This window comes from Lynx rufus, unplaced genomic scaffold (genome assembly GCF_022079265.1).
Source record: "Lynx rufus isolate CCGP_SWC_20201006 ecotype Redwood Valley unplaced genomic scaffold, mLynRuf1.p SCAF_3, whole genome shotgun sequence".
NCBI lineage: Eukaryota > Metazoa > Chordata > Mammalia > Carnivora > Felidae > Lynx > Lynx rufus.
Genome location: NW_025814845.1, coordinates 139,717,154 through 139,735,395, shown reverse-complemented (window position 1 = coordinate 139,735,395; position 18,242 = coordinate 139,717,154). Strand labels below are relative to the sequence as shown.

At 38.2% G+C, this 18,242-nt stretch overlaps 1 protein-coding gene across 7 annotated transcripts in view; it reads right to left on the bottom strand.

The window, feature by feature from the left end:
- The window catches only part of KLHL2 (kelch like family member 2), a 117,801-nt gene that overhangs the window by 54,912 nt on the left and 44,647 nt on the right, over positions 1-18,242 (bottom strand). For 6 of the 7 annotated variants that reach the window (XM_047090399.1, XM_047090397.1, XM_047090398.1 and 3 more), the window contains exon 4: positions 13,905-14,026. The exons of the other annotated variant lie outside the window; for it this stretch is intronic. In XM_047090399.1, the coding sequence (XP_046946355.1) occupies positions 13,905-14,026 (122 nt within the window). The remainder of the gene's footprint in view (positions 1-13,904; positions 14,027-18,242) is intronic. 7 annotated transcript variants of the gene reach the window in all.

Sequence of the window (18,242 nt, the reverse complement as noted above, 5' to 3'; positions counted from 1 at the left end):
AAGCAGGTTTTTTATTAATTTCCCAGCCATTTTATATTCACATGAGAAGCACCTGTTTGTTTACAGAGTAAGGAAGCGCCTTGTGTGTCAGGAATGACCTGGAAACAAAAAAGGAGACAGCTGTTCAAAGAGCACGCAGAGACAGAAGAAATTATCCCCAAACTTAAAGAAGCTCTATGTTGTTGGACCAAAAAAGTCTCACTATGAAAGAAAACCTATAACTTTCATTAGCATATATCTTCCAAAATCTGCATTTAGTCTCCAAATTATAAATAAGTCATGTTTCACAAGTTTACTTTTTCAATTGGCTGCTTACTACTCATTTAATCATAGAAACAGTATTGAAAAGTTATAAATCACAATATCAAAGAATATAATATTACTACTTGACTGCTGTGACCCTATGGGGCACTGGGTGCAGGAAAGGAGAAAGAAAGTTTCCTTCCTCCTTCTGGGGTGCAGGCCTGGCTGGGGGCAGAATTTTGAAATAGGAAGTGTGCGCCCTTGGCATCCTGCCACCTCATTCACACTTTTACAACTCAAAGCCCTAAACCTTGGCCACCAGGAGTCAGCCTCTGCTCTGTGCACCCAGCTATGGTTCTCCACACAGATCTGCCTTTCCTGACTGCTAAGTGTTTCATCCTGTAAATATACTGACCTCACCTCTCTCCTCCCAACACCCCGCACCCCAAGCTCCATCCCTCGGGATAGCTACTGCCAGCAGAGTCAAAATGAAAGCCGTCTTATTATTAATTCATACTAATTGCTAATAATGCATCACCTTCCAGGACAAATCCCTTCCAGGGATATTTAATGTTTTAAGAGATGCTAACTCTTAAGCAGAATACATCTGTAACTGAGGTCATTTCCAATGGTATAACAAATGAAGCGAAAAGGCAAAAGAAGTATGGAAAGAGGAAATATGTGGGCAATGTGGCTTTCCCACAGGCTGAAAACCACCTATCCTATACTACCCTTTTAACAACTGCTTTTTCCATTCTTTTTTTTTTTTTTAATTTTTTTTTCAATGTTTATTTATTTTTGGGACAGAGAGAGACAGAGCATGAATGGGGGAGGGGCAGAGAGAGAGGGAGACACAGAATCGGAAACAGGCTCCAGGCTCTGAGCCATCAGCCCAGAGCCTGACGCGGGGCTCGAACTCACGGACCGCAAGATCGTGACCTGGCTGAAGTCGGACGCTTAACCGACTGCGCCACCCAGGCGCCCCATTCTTTTTAACCTAAGTTTTCTCTAAAATTTCTAACTTATTCAACAGTGGCTCAAATGTATAACAAAGACAGCACCTACCTTGTAGAGTTGTTGAAAAAAATTAAATAAGATGGCCTACCATTCAACACAGTGCCTGACACATGCTAGAGTAGAGCATTAGCTCCAATTCAAGGCATTGCTTCTCGGATTGAATCCAACATCCAATCCCATGACAAGAGAATGCCAGGATTTCCTTTCTCCCTCACAAGATGATGTTCTATGACAGATCATTTCCAAAGAGCATAAGGTTGCTTTCTTTTTTGAGCAAATATTCCCAAAGTAAAAGATACAATCCAGGACACTTTGGAAAAGAACAAACACAGCATGTGAAAAAGGGAAATACAGGGGCACCAACATGGGTGGCTCAGTTGGATGAACATCCGACTACAGCTCAGGTCATGATCTTGCAGTTCGTGAGTTTGAGCTCCACATTGGGCTCGCTGCTGTCAGCACAGAGTCCACTTTGGATCCTCTGTTCCCCAGTCTTTGCCCCTCCCCCGCTTGTGCTCTCCCCAAAATAAATATTTTTAAAAAAGAAAATGGGAAATATGTTTGATATCCCACTAGTTATTAAGTAAATACAAATTAAAATAATGAGACCGCATTTTATAACTATTGCTACTTTTAACGACATCTATTCAGGTCAAGGTACAGTAAGCCTTGGCCCCTATCACATTTTTGCCTTCACTGTAAACTAGTCAACTCTCTTAGAAGGGAAATAGACAAGGGGCACCTAGGTGGCTCAGTCAGTTGAGCGTCCGCCTTCAGCTCAGGTCATGAACTCACGGCCTGTGGGTTCAAGCCCCATGTCAGGCCCTGTGCTAACAGCTCAGAGCCTGGAACCTGCTTCCGATTTTGTCTCGGTCTCTTTCTGCCCCTCTCCCACTTGTGCACTGTCTCTCTCTCTCTCTCTCTCTCTCTCTCAAATACAAATAAACATTTAAAAAAATTTTTTAAAGAAAGGAAATAGGCAGTACTCATCAAAGGTACCAAAAAATATAAAAGTTTAAAGCATTTGATACTGGAAGAAAGTTCCTGAAAATCTACCCTGAGAAAATAGTTCAAAAATTGGAACAGACTAAATCCATAAATTTTACTTTAGCATTATTTATAAGAGTTCCTGGGGGAAAAACCAGAAACAACTATGGATTTAACAACATGGCAACAATTAAGTGCATTATGTTAAACCACATGATGAAACATTATAATCAATGACAATGAAGACTAATAATGGTTTTAAAAAACTAATATTTCTAAAATATTTTCAATAACATACAATATTATAAAATTGGATTGACACACTGCTCTAACCTATACTCATATTAGAAAAACTTAATAGACATCAAGTTCCTTTGATCTCAAGGAACTTGATTAGTAAAACAATGTTGACAGAGAAAAAACAAACAACAGAACATTTCCACACAATTTATTTTTTCTAACACATAATGGACGTAGAGACAGTGGCGCACTGGTCTTTTTAACAACAGATTGACTCCCTGCCCTCGCATCTCTCAGTTCTATAGCTGGCAGCACTGGACCTGGATCCAATCCTGTCTCTAATCAGAGAGAACGTCTGGGCTCTAACTCACAAGCAGCACAACCTGGTCGACTTCATGTCAGTGCTAATGTGACACTGGGTACTTTGATGCTTTGTTTCCTGGACAAAGTTCCAGCCCACCTTCCTGTACCTAGGACCCTCTCCTAGTGGGCATCAGCAACGTGGCCCTACTTCACTGTGCATGGAGCAGTTCTCCTGGAGGCTGAAATGCTGCCCCTGGGTGCCAGCCCAGAAAATAAAGCCTTGTCCCCAGGCTCCCTTCTACTCTTGTTCTGCAAGGACCTCCTGCCGGGCTCAACTTCTATGCATCAAACATGCCTATCCTATGGGCAGTTCCTGATTACTCACCTAAGAAATACTTATTGAGCACATAGTCTAGGGTCCAATCACTAGTGTAGGTTCTAGGGCAATGGCAGTGAACAGAATGTACAAATATACCAGCCATCCTAGAGCTTGGATTCTAATAGGTAGTGCTTCCATTTAGTAAGGGAATGTGTAATTTCCATCATCCCAGCACTCCAGCCCTTCAAAGTGGTCTTTGGGTCTCAAAGTCTACAGTCTAGGGGCACGTGGGTGACTCGGTCGGTTAAGCATCTGACTCTTGTTTTTGGCTCAGGTTGTGCTCTCACAGTTCGTGAGTTTGAGTCCTGCATCAGGCTCTGTGCTGATAGCGCAGAGCCTGCCTGGGATTCTCTCTCTCTCTCCCTCTCTCTCTGCCCCTCCCTTGTTCTTTCGCTTTCTCTCTCTCCCTCAAAATAAATAAACAAAAAAATTTTTTTTTAAATAAAAATAAAGTCTAGAGGCACTGGAGGACTCAAGAGCTATAGATTTTAATCCCCATCTGTCACTAAATTCCTATAAAGCCTCAGGGGCAGAATAGGGTTAGCATGAAAAGAATGGAGAAAGGAAACCATACCACAGGCTCAAGAGGCAGAGAACTCTGGTCTTGAGTGCTAGCTGTGTGAGCCAAGAAAACCACTTAACCCTTCTGAGCTGCAATTCTCTAAGCTGTAAAAAACAATTCTGTGTCCAAGATGTTGTAAAAACTAAATGAGATCAGTACTTCAGCAAAGTGGCTGGAACAGGGAAGGTAGGCAGCCCCTTCTTCCTCAATGAATATTTTATTCTATTTCCGCTACCATTTATCAGAATTAATCCACTTTAATTTCCTCTCCTTTAGTCCTTCCTCTCCAAAATCACTACAAATAAAAAAACATGAGTACTAGTCTCTTGACTAACTGATCATGCATTTTACTCCTATTATAGATCAAAATTTCCCCTGTATCTCCCCTGGATTCTCCAGGATTCTTCCTTTCCACAACCTCAGAATTTCATGAATAACCAAAGAACAGACCAACAGACTGTCAGTGATTCCACATCCACCTTCCAAAAACAGAATTTAAACTGGTGGTGAGACTGAGGCATCAATGCACTGTCTAAAGAAGAACACAGGGACCAAAAAGTCCTGTCAGCAGGCTTCAAAAACATTTTTTAAAGAAACAAATAAAAGCAAGCAAGTTTAAGGGGCCAATGTTATCAATAAAGGTGATGAGTCTTAGAACGAGGGACTAGTGACACTTCCGGCTTTTCAAAGGTGCTGCATGGATGTATTTACAACTGTGCATGAGAAATGCCAAACTGTCCCAATAAGTTACCTTCACTGTCTTTCTGTGGGCAGTCATTCCTTAGACCAGAGAAAGTAATCCAAATCACTCTCCAGGGTACTATGTTGCTTTATTATACACAACTCCCTCTTCCTCTCCTCCCTCTTGGTCTTTCCCGTCTTCCCCTCTCCCTCTCACCTTTCTGTCTTTGCCCGCTCCTTTTCCATCTTCTTTCTAAATTGATTTCTATTATTCAGAGCCTCTTCACCCCTGCAGATTACCAAGTCTATTCCAGTGGAATTTTTTTAAGACCAAAGAGACTGATAATACTTTTTGAAGATTTTTGTTTGTTTTCACAAATATAACACTTAAACCACATAGACACCCATGCATGTATGCACACAAACACACACATCCATAACACACTCTTCCTCCTTAGACAAACGACTTTTTCTGTTGCATGTCATTTTTCACCAAAAATTATTTTATATTCTCTCTTTCCAACCATGTCTGTAATCAATATTCATATACTTTCATCTCCCAAACTGTCAAAGCCTAGGCTTGACATGAAAGAGAGATCACAGGATAAAATTACTGCCGGAGAATAAAAAGTGAGAAAATATATGATAAGAAAGCACATGTCAAGCAAAAAAAAAATCACATTTAATAGACAATTTAAGAACTTTATCTATCTTACTGATTAGCCTCTCCCTGACCCTAACTACAGCTTAATTATAGACTATGTATTTCTCAACGTTCTTTATCAAAGTGCCTTAAATCCTATTCATAACAGCCCAAAACTTTAATTTTTTAATGTTTATTTTTGAGAGAGAAAGAGAGAGTGCACGCGCGCGAGTGAGCAGGGGAGGGGCCCAGAGAGAGGGAGACACAGGATCCGAAGCAGGCTCCAGGCTCTGAGCTGTCAGCACGGAGCCCAATGTGGGGCTTGAACCCACAGACCACGAGATCATGACCTGAGCTGAAGTCAGACGCTCCACTGACTGAGCCACCCAGGCGCTCCAAGACAATCCAAAACGTTAAATACAGGTCCATTATCACCCCCTCAAACTGCAATAAACCCATACAATGGAACACTCAGTATTTATAAAAAGGAACTAACTACTGAAACTTGCAGCAACACAGATAAATCTCACAAATATTATGTTATGCCAAAGAAGTCAGCCTCAAAAGAATACATTCTGTGTGATTCTATTTATATAAAGTTCAATAACAGGCAAAACTTAGAAATCTTATCAATGGTTGCCTGGAGTCAGGGGTAAGAAATTTATTAGAAAGAAGCTTGAAATTACAAAGGTTCAATATCCTGATTTGGGTGTATGCATTTGCTAAAACTTAGCAAACTGAACAGTTAAGATGCATGATGTACAAACAATAGCCCACTAGGGAAAAAAAAATGAGTGCTTTAAGCCCACACAAAGATTAACCAGAAGTCAGTGGAAGGCATTTATAAATTATGAAACAAAATTTTTAAATGGAAAATAATAATCCTCTCTGATAGAATCCCAAATAAGAAAATAAACAAAAACATATTAAAATGTATTTACATGACCAAATCTCTATACTAGTATTTGTAAAGTTAATTTAAAACAATAGCTTTTGAATACATGTTAGTGATACAGCTATCTTCTATTTTCACAAAAAAATAAAGTTTTCATAAATTATATATCCTGGGAAAAGGCACATGTACACATGTACACCAGATGATCAGAAGCATATTAATTCTAATGTGACATTGGAATTAAGACTTCGAGGTCCAAAAGGTAGTATTTTTTAAAGCTGTATGTTAATAATGCTAGGATTTACAAAACCTTTGGCTTATTTCAAACCAAATATGCCAGAACCACAGATAATTCAACCACTCTAGGCTCTCACCACCTAAAATGGTTTGAAGAAAGGGACCCTGAACACTGGCAACAACCTGGCACAGATGTACTATGCTCTACGCAGGCTCCAAACCTAAACAACGTGATATAAAGGTCAAAGATCAAGAAAAAAATCCACCTAATAAGGACTTTGATATATATCTAACTTTTCTAACTTTTTTCCCCTGCTCAAATTAGAACACTGCTATAAGATGCTAGGTCATAAACAGGATGGAGTCATTTTTTGCTCATCAAGATAAATTCTTCCTATACACCCCATGAAGCTAATTAAAATATGACTCACAAGATGATTCAACCATGGACATCTTCAAAGATTATATATTTCAATAACATAAAACCACAAGTACCTTAATTATTAATATTTCTGGAGTACATAGCTTTTCTCTCAACAAATACTTAAAAACCATTTTAAGTTTGATGTCTATCTAGTTTTATAACATGTTCTTATGATAAAGCTTCTAGATTTTTCTCAAACTAGCTGAACTCCAATGGCTTCTTCTATACTAAATTTTAAATAATAAGCTTTCATTTATTCTATACTCTTAACTTGTACAGAGTAAAACATAATTTAACTGGCATGACTAAAGAACAGATATTCTAGCTGGTCAAGCATTTTCATTAAAATTATGAGGATTACCAAGTTCAGACTTAAAATATAATAAAATACAATTAACATCAAAATTCAATTGTAAATAAATTTAAATTGTCCCATAATTATTTTTTTAAGTTTATTTTATTTTGAGAGAAAGAGACAGAGAGCGAGAGAGCACACATACATGAGCAAGTTGAAGGCAGAGAGAAGGAAAAAGAAGTCCAAGCAGGCTCCACACTGTCAACCCAGAGCCCAAAAAGGGGTTGATCTCACGAACTGTGAGATCATGACCTGAGCAGAAATCAGGAGTCAGATGCTTAACCTACTGTGCCACCCAGGTGCCCCTACAGTAATTATTAATATAAAAGAAATTCACCACTTGGGGCCTCTGGATAATAATAAAGTAAAATTATCACTATTCTGGTAAAGTGATAAAATACTAGGTTAAGAGTTTTCTGGGTATTAGGATGTCAGACAAATTCATTTCAGTGATAGGATTTCCCATTGTTATCCCATAAACAACCACTAATCCTCAAAGTTTGATTCAATACATTTTTATGTTTGGGTTTTTTTGGGGGGGGGGTTTTGTTTTGTTTTTTACCTTTTAACATGTGTTTTCTAAGCACATCATCTGCCAAACTCTTTTAGTCGCAAAGAACTTCCTTTCTATCTCATAAGAAAAAGAGAACATGGGTGGAAAAAACAATAAGGCTTCCATCAACTCTGCTAGGAAAAATATCACTTTTCTTTGAGCCACTGCATGTCAAACCAATAAAAAAGGGTGTTACAAATTATACTGCAATCACCCCAGAGTGCTGCCTCCACACTAACCAAATAAACAAGTCTTGTTGGGTGGAGAGAAATCTATAGCAAATTAAGATTTTTTTTTTTGGGTCACAAATATATTTCCTGATTCAGAATATAAAAAATGAGGGTAAGGTTACACGAGCCATTTTCTTTAACCCAATGATCCCAAACAATCTCAGTGGGTTCTTCTTCCTCGTGGTCTCAAGACTTTTTATTGCTGCCTCATTTCTTATTTCTGCTCAACATTTATAGAGCACTTCAATATTTTTATAACCTTTAACTAGTATATTTTATAGCATTTCTGTGAGATGTCAAAGTAGTATTAGCCTTATTTATAATAGCTGAAAAGCAGAAAGGTTAATGTTTTCCTCAAGGCCATTCCTGAAGTCAGTGGTTAAATTCAAGATTTGAACTCTGAATTCTCATACAATAATTAGCCAGAGTCCACTAGCACATGAAAGTTTTCTAGCAGGGAGCAAGTCTAAGGGGGTTGCATATTATTTTCTGAGTTATTCAGTAATAATTTGAATATGTAGTATTATATACTTAATTTTAATGATTTATTAAACTAAAAACATTTACAAAACTGCTCAATAGATGTTTTGTTCACCCTTAAGATAAGCATTCTACTGAACTGCTTTGGTACTTAGGCAACTTCTAATTGTGTGGCTAAGAATGGAAAGTGGTCATTCAATCAAGATAACTAAAAAGCAGATCTGGAATGTGACTATAATTAAGGTTAAAACATAACCAAGTGTATAGTTACAGTCTCTGTCAGAAGAAATCATTTTTTTAATGTTTATTTTTGAGAGACCAATAGAGATGGAGCGCCAAGCAGGAGAGGGACAGAGAAAGAAGACACAGTATCTGAAGCAGGCTCCAGGCTTGAGCTGACAGCACAGAACCCGATGCTGGGCTCGAACCCATGAGCCATGAGATCATGACCTGAGCCAAACTCTGACACTTAACAGACTGAGCCACCTAGACTCCCCATGATATTACATAATTTAAATAAACACAAATAATCCAATGAACTGTAAGTGTAAAAGGAGAGCTGTTTCTACGAAAACTAAGTTGACTGCTTTAGAATGACTTGATCAACATGTTACTGCAAAAAAAAAAAAAAAAAGGTTTCTCAAATTATACATGGGGGAAGGAAAGAGAAATTGTGTAACTGAAAGATGACTTTGCACTGAGATTTCAAGTGTCTCAGCTCTTGCTGTACTTTTTTAAAAACTGTAAAATTAGAGTTGATCTGTCATTATGATGTCATATGTGTAAAAACACATATGGCTCTCTAAGCAGCTGACCATACTAAGTTTTACAACAAAAGATTGCCATACGATTGTACAGTTGCATATTTTAGGTTAAAATAAAATATCTGGGGTATACATGTATCCTTGTTTGATGATTTCTCCACTTTAACAATATTTTGTTGACCAAGCAGTCAACCACATCAACAGGTCTCCTACTGCGAATGCCCCTCTCTGCGAGGTCTTCTTTTTAGGACCGGCTGGTAAAACGCTACAGAACAACATTCTGTCAGCACTTCTGGTCTGAAACAAACAAAAAAACCCTGCCCTACACCACCAGCAAAAGGGACACACTATGTCGAATTTTCTACTGTACTGAGATTGTGTAAAATACTTTGGTGTGTTTGTCGCCAAAAGCTAATTTTAAATGTCTCTTGAAAAACTCTCATTTAAATTCTGTTCCTTTTCTAAAAGGATTGGATTTTCTATTTCAAACAATTTCAATTCATGCAAAACATAGAAGTTTCCTGAACTGTTTAAAATCTATCCATTCACAATTATGAGATGCTTAAGTTCTTAAATGACAAAAGTTCTAATGCAGACAGAACTTGTAGATGAACACTCATAATATTAATTCGGGAATAAGAATTTACTTACATTGGCACTGCCTATTAACATCCGTACCTTTGTTTTTCACACTTACATCAAGTGAAAAAGATTCTTAGCTACTTTTAGCAAGCCAAAACAAATACCCAAAAGCTGAGAAGTCAAAATGTATATAAAACCACAAATTTAGCAATGAAGTAAATGCTTTTAAAAATTCAAGTTGCTTTAGAAGTCTCCAAAAATGCTGATCAACACATAGAATGAAGAAGAGTTAAAAGGTACTTTTATTTATAAACTCTCTAAGCAACTATTAGTTCATGACAACTTAACAGTTGCTGTATGATAATGAACTAATTACTTAGCCTTCTTTAGCTTCCTTAATTGCAAAATGGAGTAAAATCTACCTAAAAAGGTGATGAATATCAAATGAGATTTATGGAAAATACCTAGCACATAGTTGAAAATAAACTCACGCGAAAGCCTTTCATTCATATAAATGTATACATTTATATATTTATTATTTTATATTTTATTTTTATATTTAATATATATTTATTTTATATATATACATATTATTTTTTCCACGTATTCCTAAGAGTGGGAGAGTGAGGGAGGGAGAAAGACAAAGTACATGAATTCTCTAAAAGTATATGCGTATATGCAAAACTCTGTGTATAAATGGTTATATGTACTTTACTTGGGAAAAGGTCCATAGTTTTTCATCAGACTCTCAAAGGAATCCATGATAAGCCCCAAATTTAAAAAACTACTTTATAATACCCCTTGGCTTTATTTTCTCTGTTCCCAGATGTATAGTTTATACAATTTGACTGGAAACTCTAGACACAAGTTAAATCTAAATTACTCAATAGCAGCAACAAAAAAAATGTTCAATTAAAAGCATGGTCATGGTAACATATATATTCTCCTTTTATTTCTCCTTTAAAAAAATACACAAATTCATTTGGCTCAAATTATTCCCCAACCTTGACATAAATTAAAGCAAATATCTAAACTCAAAGCCAAAGTTAAAAAACCTAAACAAAAAAAAAAAAACCAACAGCAACAGCAAAAAATTGGGGAAATCATAAACAGCCAAGAATTAAAGTCCTATTACTTATATAACACTAATGATTATACTGTTTTTGGAGTTAATGCTTCAAATTAATCCATTCTTCATTCTGACTCAGAGTTAACAACCTTTACTTCAAATAGCTGTTATATATTTTTTTAAATTTGTGTAATAGGAGACTCACAGAAGGAACCCTAAACTAGGAATCAGGAGAACCAGGGTTATGGTCCTATTCTGTCACGAACTAAGACAGCTGGACCCCAACATTCTATGGCACTACAATTCTACATCAAAACATGCAATCCCAAAGTAAAAGGCTAAGATACCTGCTATCCTAAAATTGTATTTTATTATTACTAAAACAGAAACATGGTAAAAGAGAGGTGACCTGACAAGAGATTTGATTCTAGGTGTAATGAGAAAATATACCTACAACAACAAATTTTTGAATTACAGGAAGTTCTATCCCCACAGTCAGTTCTCTCAAAAGAGATAGGGTCAGGGTGGGCGTCCAGCTGGCGCCACTTTAAACTTTAGCTTAACATTAATAAGAACACCAGATACCTCCACCCTAACACTCCTTTCCCTAAGGTGAACAGCACTTATAAGAAAGATCTAACAAAGTACAGACAGGCAAAAATACAAAAAACAGTGGAGACAGCAGTTTGGTGTATCTTGATAGGTAAACTCTTACTTTGTATTTCACCGAAAAATTACGGAAAAGGCAACTTGTTTTAATCAATTTTATTTCCAAACTGCCTTTTCTAAAATAAGTATTTTTCGGGGCGCCTGGGTGGTGCAGTCGGTTAAGCGTCCGACTTCAGCCAGGTCACGATCTCGCGGTCCGTGAGTTCGAGCCCCGCATCAGGCTCTGGGCTGATGGCTCGGAGCCTGGAGCCTGTTTCCGATTCTGTGTCTCCCTCTCTCTCTGCCCCTCGCCCGTTCATGCTCTGTCTCTCTCTGTCCCAAAAATAAATAAACATTGAAAAAAAAAATTTTTTTTTTTAAATAATAAAATAAAATAAAATAAAATAAAATAAGTATTTTTCTATGGACAAAAATAAGGCTTTGCACACTAAGGTACCCCTATGTTCTCTTCCCCCTTCCCCCCAAAATAAAAACTACATGAATATTAAGCATTTAACAAGTCTGCCAAATACACCTCTTTGAATGTATTCCTGTAGGAGCTGAACACATATACAAAAGGCAAATCAGCATGGCAAGAGGTTTTCTGAAAGGCTGCGATGACTAATATTTCAGGACTGGAACGTGATAGTTATTAAAAGAAACACGAGAGGCGAGGCGTTCTCCCAGTTCCGCATAGGCCCATGTCTCCACTGCAAGAACTACTACAAACAGCATTCAGTGCTGAATTCACACAGTCTATTGTCTCAGGCCTAAATCATCTTTTGCAAATTTCCCTCATGTCACATATTACGTGAATCAAAGAAACCAACCAGCAATTCATTTGTTGAAGGTCAGATATAGGGCACAATAAGGCCCATGCACTCAAATGAATTTAAAAAGGGAGGACAAAGAAAACCAAGATAACTTCTTGTTGAAAATGATGCCCTAGAATCCAGCAGACAGTAGAACTATACAGAAAAAATTAGATTGAGATCATATGATGGTACTTACCTCCTGACATGTACCAAACACCTTCCTCCAGGTTAAAACAAAAGTTCACCTAGCAGGTGGTTCACACCTTTATACATGACTTGAATGAATATCAACCAAGGTTTTTTCAAATGCCTTCCGTCATGAACTGGATTGCCAAGCAAAGGCAAATGAGGCCACCCATGAAAGACCACCAGAAGGCCTCACCACTGCCAATATTTCAGATTTAATAAGAGCATTCTTAGCAAGTTCATGTCCAAAGATTTCAGTCTCCAAATTCAAATATTTTGCATCCTATTTCAACTAATTACAAAAGCGTTAAAAGACTGAGCTCAGACTTTCCTATTTGAGTAAGTAGAATTTACAGACCACTTCTTAAGAAATAGTCCTAATTTGAGGCGCCTGGGTGGCTCAGTCGGTTAGGCATCCAACTTTGGCTCAGGTCATGATCTCACGGTTCGTGAGTTCAAGCCCCACATCGGGCTCTGTGCTGACAGCTTGGAGCCTGGAGCCTGCTTCAGATTCTGTGTCTCCCTCTCTCTGTTCCTCCCCCGCTTGCACTGACTGTCTCTCTCTCTCTCTCTCTCTCTCTCTCTCTCTCTCTCTCAAAAATAAATAAAGATTAAAAAAAAAAGAAATAGTCCTCTTTTTTGTTGTCCTCAAGACACACTTTACCTGTTGGAAGGAGTGTAAATAAATATAAACTTTCAGATGGCAGTTTGGCATGCCTATCAAAAATTAAAACATGCATGTACCTTTTGATCCACCAATTACATTTGAGAAGTCTATTATATGACATTTTGGATGTAAATATAAAAATGTTCATTCAATGCAGTATTTTTATAAAGGTAGGAAAATCATATATGCTGATTAACATATGGGATGCCATTCAAAAGAACGGGTTAGACCCACATGTATTGATGTGTAAAGAACTTCAAGAAACTTTGTACAGTGAGAAAAGCAAGTTTCAGAAAAACTGTGCATGTGTGTGAATGCATGTATATATAAAACTGCACAAAAAATGGTCTGAAAGAATTCACACCAAGCAGGTAACAGAAGCTACCCTTTGGGAAGGAGAGTGGATCAATGTGTGTGGGCTGGGGTGGGCGGAAAAGGAAGGGCAGTTTAAAATTGGGACCTTCACTTTCTGTGCTTTATGCACCTGTATTATTCACTTACATCATAGATTACAAAACATTTATTCTTTACGGAAAGCGAGAAAATGCAATGTCAAATTTTAGCTAAGCTCTAGAATCACTTATATGCTGCAACAGGAAAAGAAGTAAAGACCGCTGATAGTCAAAAACATCCCTGTAGATTTGAACCTCAAGGGAACAGAGAAATGTAGGCAGCATCAGTCAGTAGTTACAAACGAATATGACAGCATTTTCACAAACAAGCATCACTCAGAGAACTAAAAGATTATAACTTTAAGATTATAAAGGACACTGAAATCAGAAACATTACTCAAAAGATATAATCATTCCAAATGTCTCCTGGAAATTCAGTTTTAACAATGAATTCTATTACTTTGGTACAAAAAGTATACTGTGGGTATGCTCTTTTGACTTAAAAATCTGGCATATACAAAGAGCTAAATGGTATGGGGTGTTTATTCTTACCTGTACATTTTCTTCTGTAACCTGAATTTCTGCAGTGTAAACATAATCAATTAGCATCCTCAGGGTCCAGCCATCTACCTCTTTTATTCGAACTCTCTTTGCTCGGCTCTCACTCATCTCACCTAAAACACAAAAGAGTGAGAGTAACGCTACAGCAAGACACTGCTGTGAAAATACCAATGCCAAGACAGATTCATCCATTTTCTTGCCACTCATTGTATTTTGGAGGCAACACAATCCGCCGCTTCTTGCAGACCTGCAACATTTCATCACCTCCCCTGAAAGCTTACACCTGAAAATCACATCACCACACTGAATGTGCCACGTGTCCAACTATAATACCTGTGACATTGTAACTTCAGTATCTGATACTTTCCATGGTTTTTCTGGTCCGTGCTTTTTTTTTTTTTTTTTTTTTTTTTTTTTGTAAGAGAGAGAGAGAGAGGAGAGAGGAGCAGAGGGGCAGAAGGAGAGAAAGAGAGAATCCCAAGCAGGCTCTGCTGACACAGGGCTCAATCCCATGACCCCAGGATCATGACCTGAACCAAAATCAAGAGGCAGAAGTTCAACAGACTGAGGCACCCAGGTGCCTCTAATCCATGCTTCTGAGCATCTTGTTTTCTTTTGGGATTTCCACTCATGACTAGAAGAGTCACAATGTTACCCCTTTTGGCTAACAGCAACCAGTACTTGCTAAAAAGGACTCACTGGCCTAGCAGCATTCATTCAACAAGCACAGCAGTGCTGGTCATGGGCATGAGTGGCCTGGACGCAGAGGCTCTGCCCTGGGGGATGACACAACCTTCATGCAGGAAACAAGTAGAACACACATTACAGAAGATGCTGAGGGAAGACAAGACAAAAGAGGGATCATAAAAAGGTTAGTCAATGGCAAGGGCTTGTTATAGGAATCTTCTAGCCCAAGTTCTCATCCGGTTTGTCATCTACAGTAACTTTGCCCACAAATGGTAAGTCATTTCCATACCAACATTTATTACTAAAGCCAGACATTCTTCTATGTCACTGCCTGTTAGAAAGTGCTATACAACCTCTCTCTTTTACTCACTGAACTAATTAAGCATTCAAGGATCATAAATAAGATCCTCTCTTGTGGAAAGAAACAGGAAAGCAGAAAAGAGAAGGGAATGTAGGGAGAGAAAGCAGCAGGTTTGAGCACACATGTGTGGACAAGAGAAAATGACCCAAGACATAGGGAAACACAAACTTTCGAATGGAGGAGAAAGAAAATTTCAATCAAAAATGACAAGGGCAGAAAAAAAAAAAATGACAGAGGCAGTTTAAAAATTATGATGAGTGCTATAAGACATCTTAAAGAAAAGGTTTGGTTCTAGAATTCATGAGGCTTCAAAGATCAAAGAAGCATGAAAACGATGCTGCCACCCCTCACCTTCACCTTAATCCAGCATCTCCTGTTAGAAAAACAACATAATTAAGCCTCAGGATTTCTTGAAAGTTCATTTCTTTTTTAGACACAGTACACTGTCAGCGACCATAAGCTATCAGAAAAGCCTATGGGAATCAATAATTACACCAAATTCCTTCGTAAACACAAACGCTGGGAGGAAAGAAATAATAATGATGTACATTTAACTGCGTGCTTCCCTGGAGATTATTTCTGACAAGATCTCAGAAAGAAGCTGTTTTCCTAAGAGCTAAAATATCTCAAAACTATCCTGCCACTTCCCAGGGGAGGAAACATCCATCTGTATTACAAGGGAAGGGAGCTGGTTAATGAGAAAGAGGTATATATGCCTATACAGCAGAAGACAGGGATTGGGTTACAAGTCTGTTGCCTAAGCACATTTTTCCCTCTAAAAAAAGGGAGGAAAAAAGAAGGGCTGAGAAATACAGAAATATAATTCTTCATCTGCATATAAGGCACGTTCCTCTCTCCTACTCTCTCTGGATCTTGTAGACAGATGGGATTTGTATTATCTGGAAGTTCTTTGGTGCCAAAAGTAAAGACACTTGGGTAATTCTCACTTGGACTTTAGACAAAAGCCACACCTAATTCATCTATAAGGCTCAAGCGATGCATAAAACCCCACAGGGCCTGGGGCCACACGAATATAAAACCATGCACTTAGTTCTCAAGGATTGAATTCACCTCTTAGGACTTAGCATGACTTAGCTTAGACACAAACACTCTGACTTTAATTTATATATATATGACTGCCAAGCAATTTTTAATATCATCATTTCTAAAGTATTACTAGAAGACATACTTTGCTAATTCATACATTCCAAGGATCATTTTAATATGAATTCTTTCCCCAGAAAACTGCATCTGCTTCCAACAAATTCAATCTCTATCATACGCTGCTTTAGAAATGTTTTAATCTTTGTTTCATGTTAACCTGTGAAAGAGTATCAAAACAAATAGCTTGTCACAGATTGTATTAATAGCTTAAGAATTCTAGTAAATACTGAGAATTAATACTAAAGACACACTAAAGACAGTTGTAAAAGCTTTAGATTTAGAGTAAAAGTAGATTTAGATCTAATTCTAGTTTTTATATACCACCTGAGTTACTGCTCTTTGCTGTTTATAGAGAAAACCTTTAAGTAGTATGGTTTGTGACATTTACTTTTGACAAGGCATTAAAAAAACATATCCAATGTAGTCAGGTGTCCAACTCTTGATTTTAGCTCAGGTCATGGTCTTGTGGTTTGTGGGATTGAACCCTGTGTAGGACTTCATGCTGACAGTGCAGAGTCTACTTGGGATTCTCTCTCCCTCTCTCATTGCCCCTCCCTCCCTCCCTCCCTCCCTCTCTCAAAATAAATGAATAAACATTTAAAAATTAAAGAAATAGGGGTGCCTGGGTGGCTCAGTTGGTTAAACATCCGACTTTGACTCAGGTCATGATCTCACAGCTCATGGGTTCAAGCCCTGTGTCGGGCTCTGGGCTGACAGCTCAGAGCCTGGATCCTGCTTTGGATTCTGTTTCCAGCTCTCTCTGTCCCTCCCCACTCATGCTCTGTCTCTCTCTCATAAATAAATAAACATTAAAAAAGTTTTTTAATAAAATAGAATCATTAAAAAATATCCAATGATACTGTACAGAGTTTACCTGGTATCGTTTTTAACTTCACAGAGTCTCTCTCCAAATTAGAGTGTTATGCTTCTGTATTTCGATCATGTAGACCTCTGAAGCTCTATGTGGATATCCACACAGACATCATCACTAAAATTCTGAGAGTCACTTTTGACTCTCCCCTCTTCCTTACCCACCCATGCCATCATTCACTAAAACCTGCAGAATTAAGCTCAGGGAGATCTCAAATCAAATACACCCCCCCTCATCCCTTCCACCACTATGTCACCAGGGTCCCTGCTAACACCACTACAGCAACTTCCTAATTGTTTCCCAACCCCCAGGAGGACTCCACAGATCTAACCATGGCACTCAAAAGCCATGAGCTGCTCTTAGTCCAGGTGTGTGAGCCCCTTCCACATCCCATCCCTGCTTAGCTATCCAGCTTCCTCTCTCCCTCTCCCATTTCTAGCCTTAAAATGTATCAGGAAGGAACTTCCCATAGTTCACATACAGCAAACAATATCCTGCTTTAATGCCTTTGTTGAGTTTTCTCTTTCTCTCCCCATGCTTCCATTTACCAGGCTAATCTCCATTCTTCAAGATTCAGCTGGACCCTCTGCAAATAGGCTTACCTGTTAATGAGTCAAGGCTGGGTTAGGCTCCCAACCTGGGTACACTTGGGTACCTACTGCAAATGCACTCTGTTATACTATACCTAGCTCTCCCCACCTAGATCTTGAACTCCCTGAGAGTGAGATGTCTTTCTCATCTTGTCTCTGTATCCCACAATGACTGACCTATTGTAGATACCCAATAAATTCTGGTTGGATAAATGAATGACTAAAAAAATAAAAAGTAAAGTGTCACAATTTAAAATGTAGGATCTTTACTCAACATAATTAACATGTGAATTAATCTCAAGCATGGGTATTCTAGCTATGAAGGATTTCAGTCAATATTCATTGAATATCCACTATACATCCCAGGCCAAGCTACGCCCTTCTCTACTTTTTTTCTTTTAATTTTTTTATTGTTTATTTATTTTTGAAAGACAGAGAGATGGAGCTTGAGTGGGGGAGGGACAGAGACAGAGAGAGAGACACAGAATCTGAAGCAGGCTCCAGGTTTTGAGCTGTCAGCACAGAGCCCAACGCAGGCTTGAACCCATGGACTGCTGAGATCATGACATGAGCTGTAGTGGGATGCTTAATCTACTGAGCCACCCACATGCCCCTCATCTCTACTTTCTTTGAGAAAAAAATGAAGTCCTCCAAAT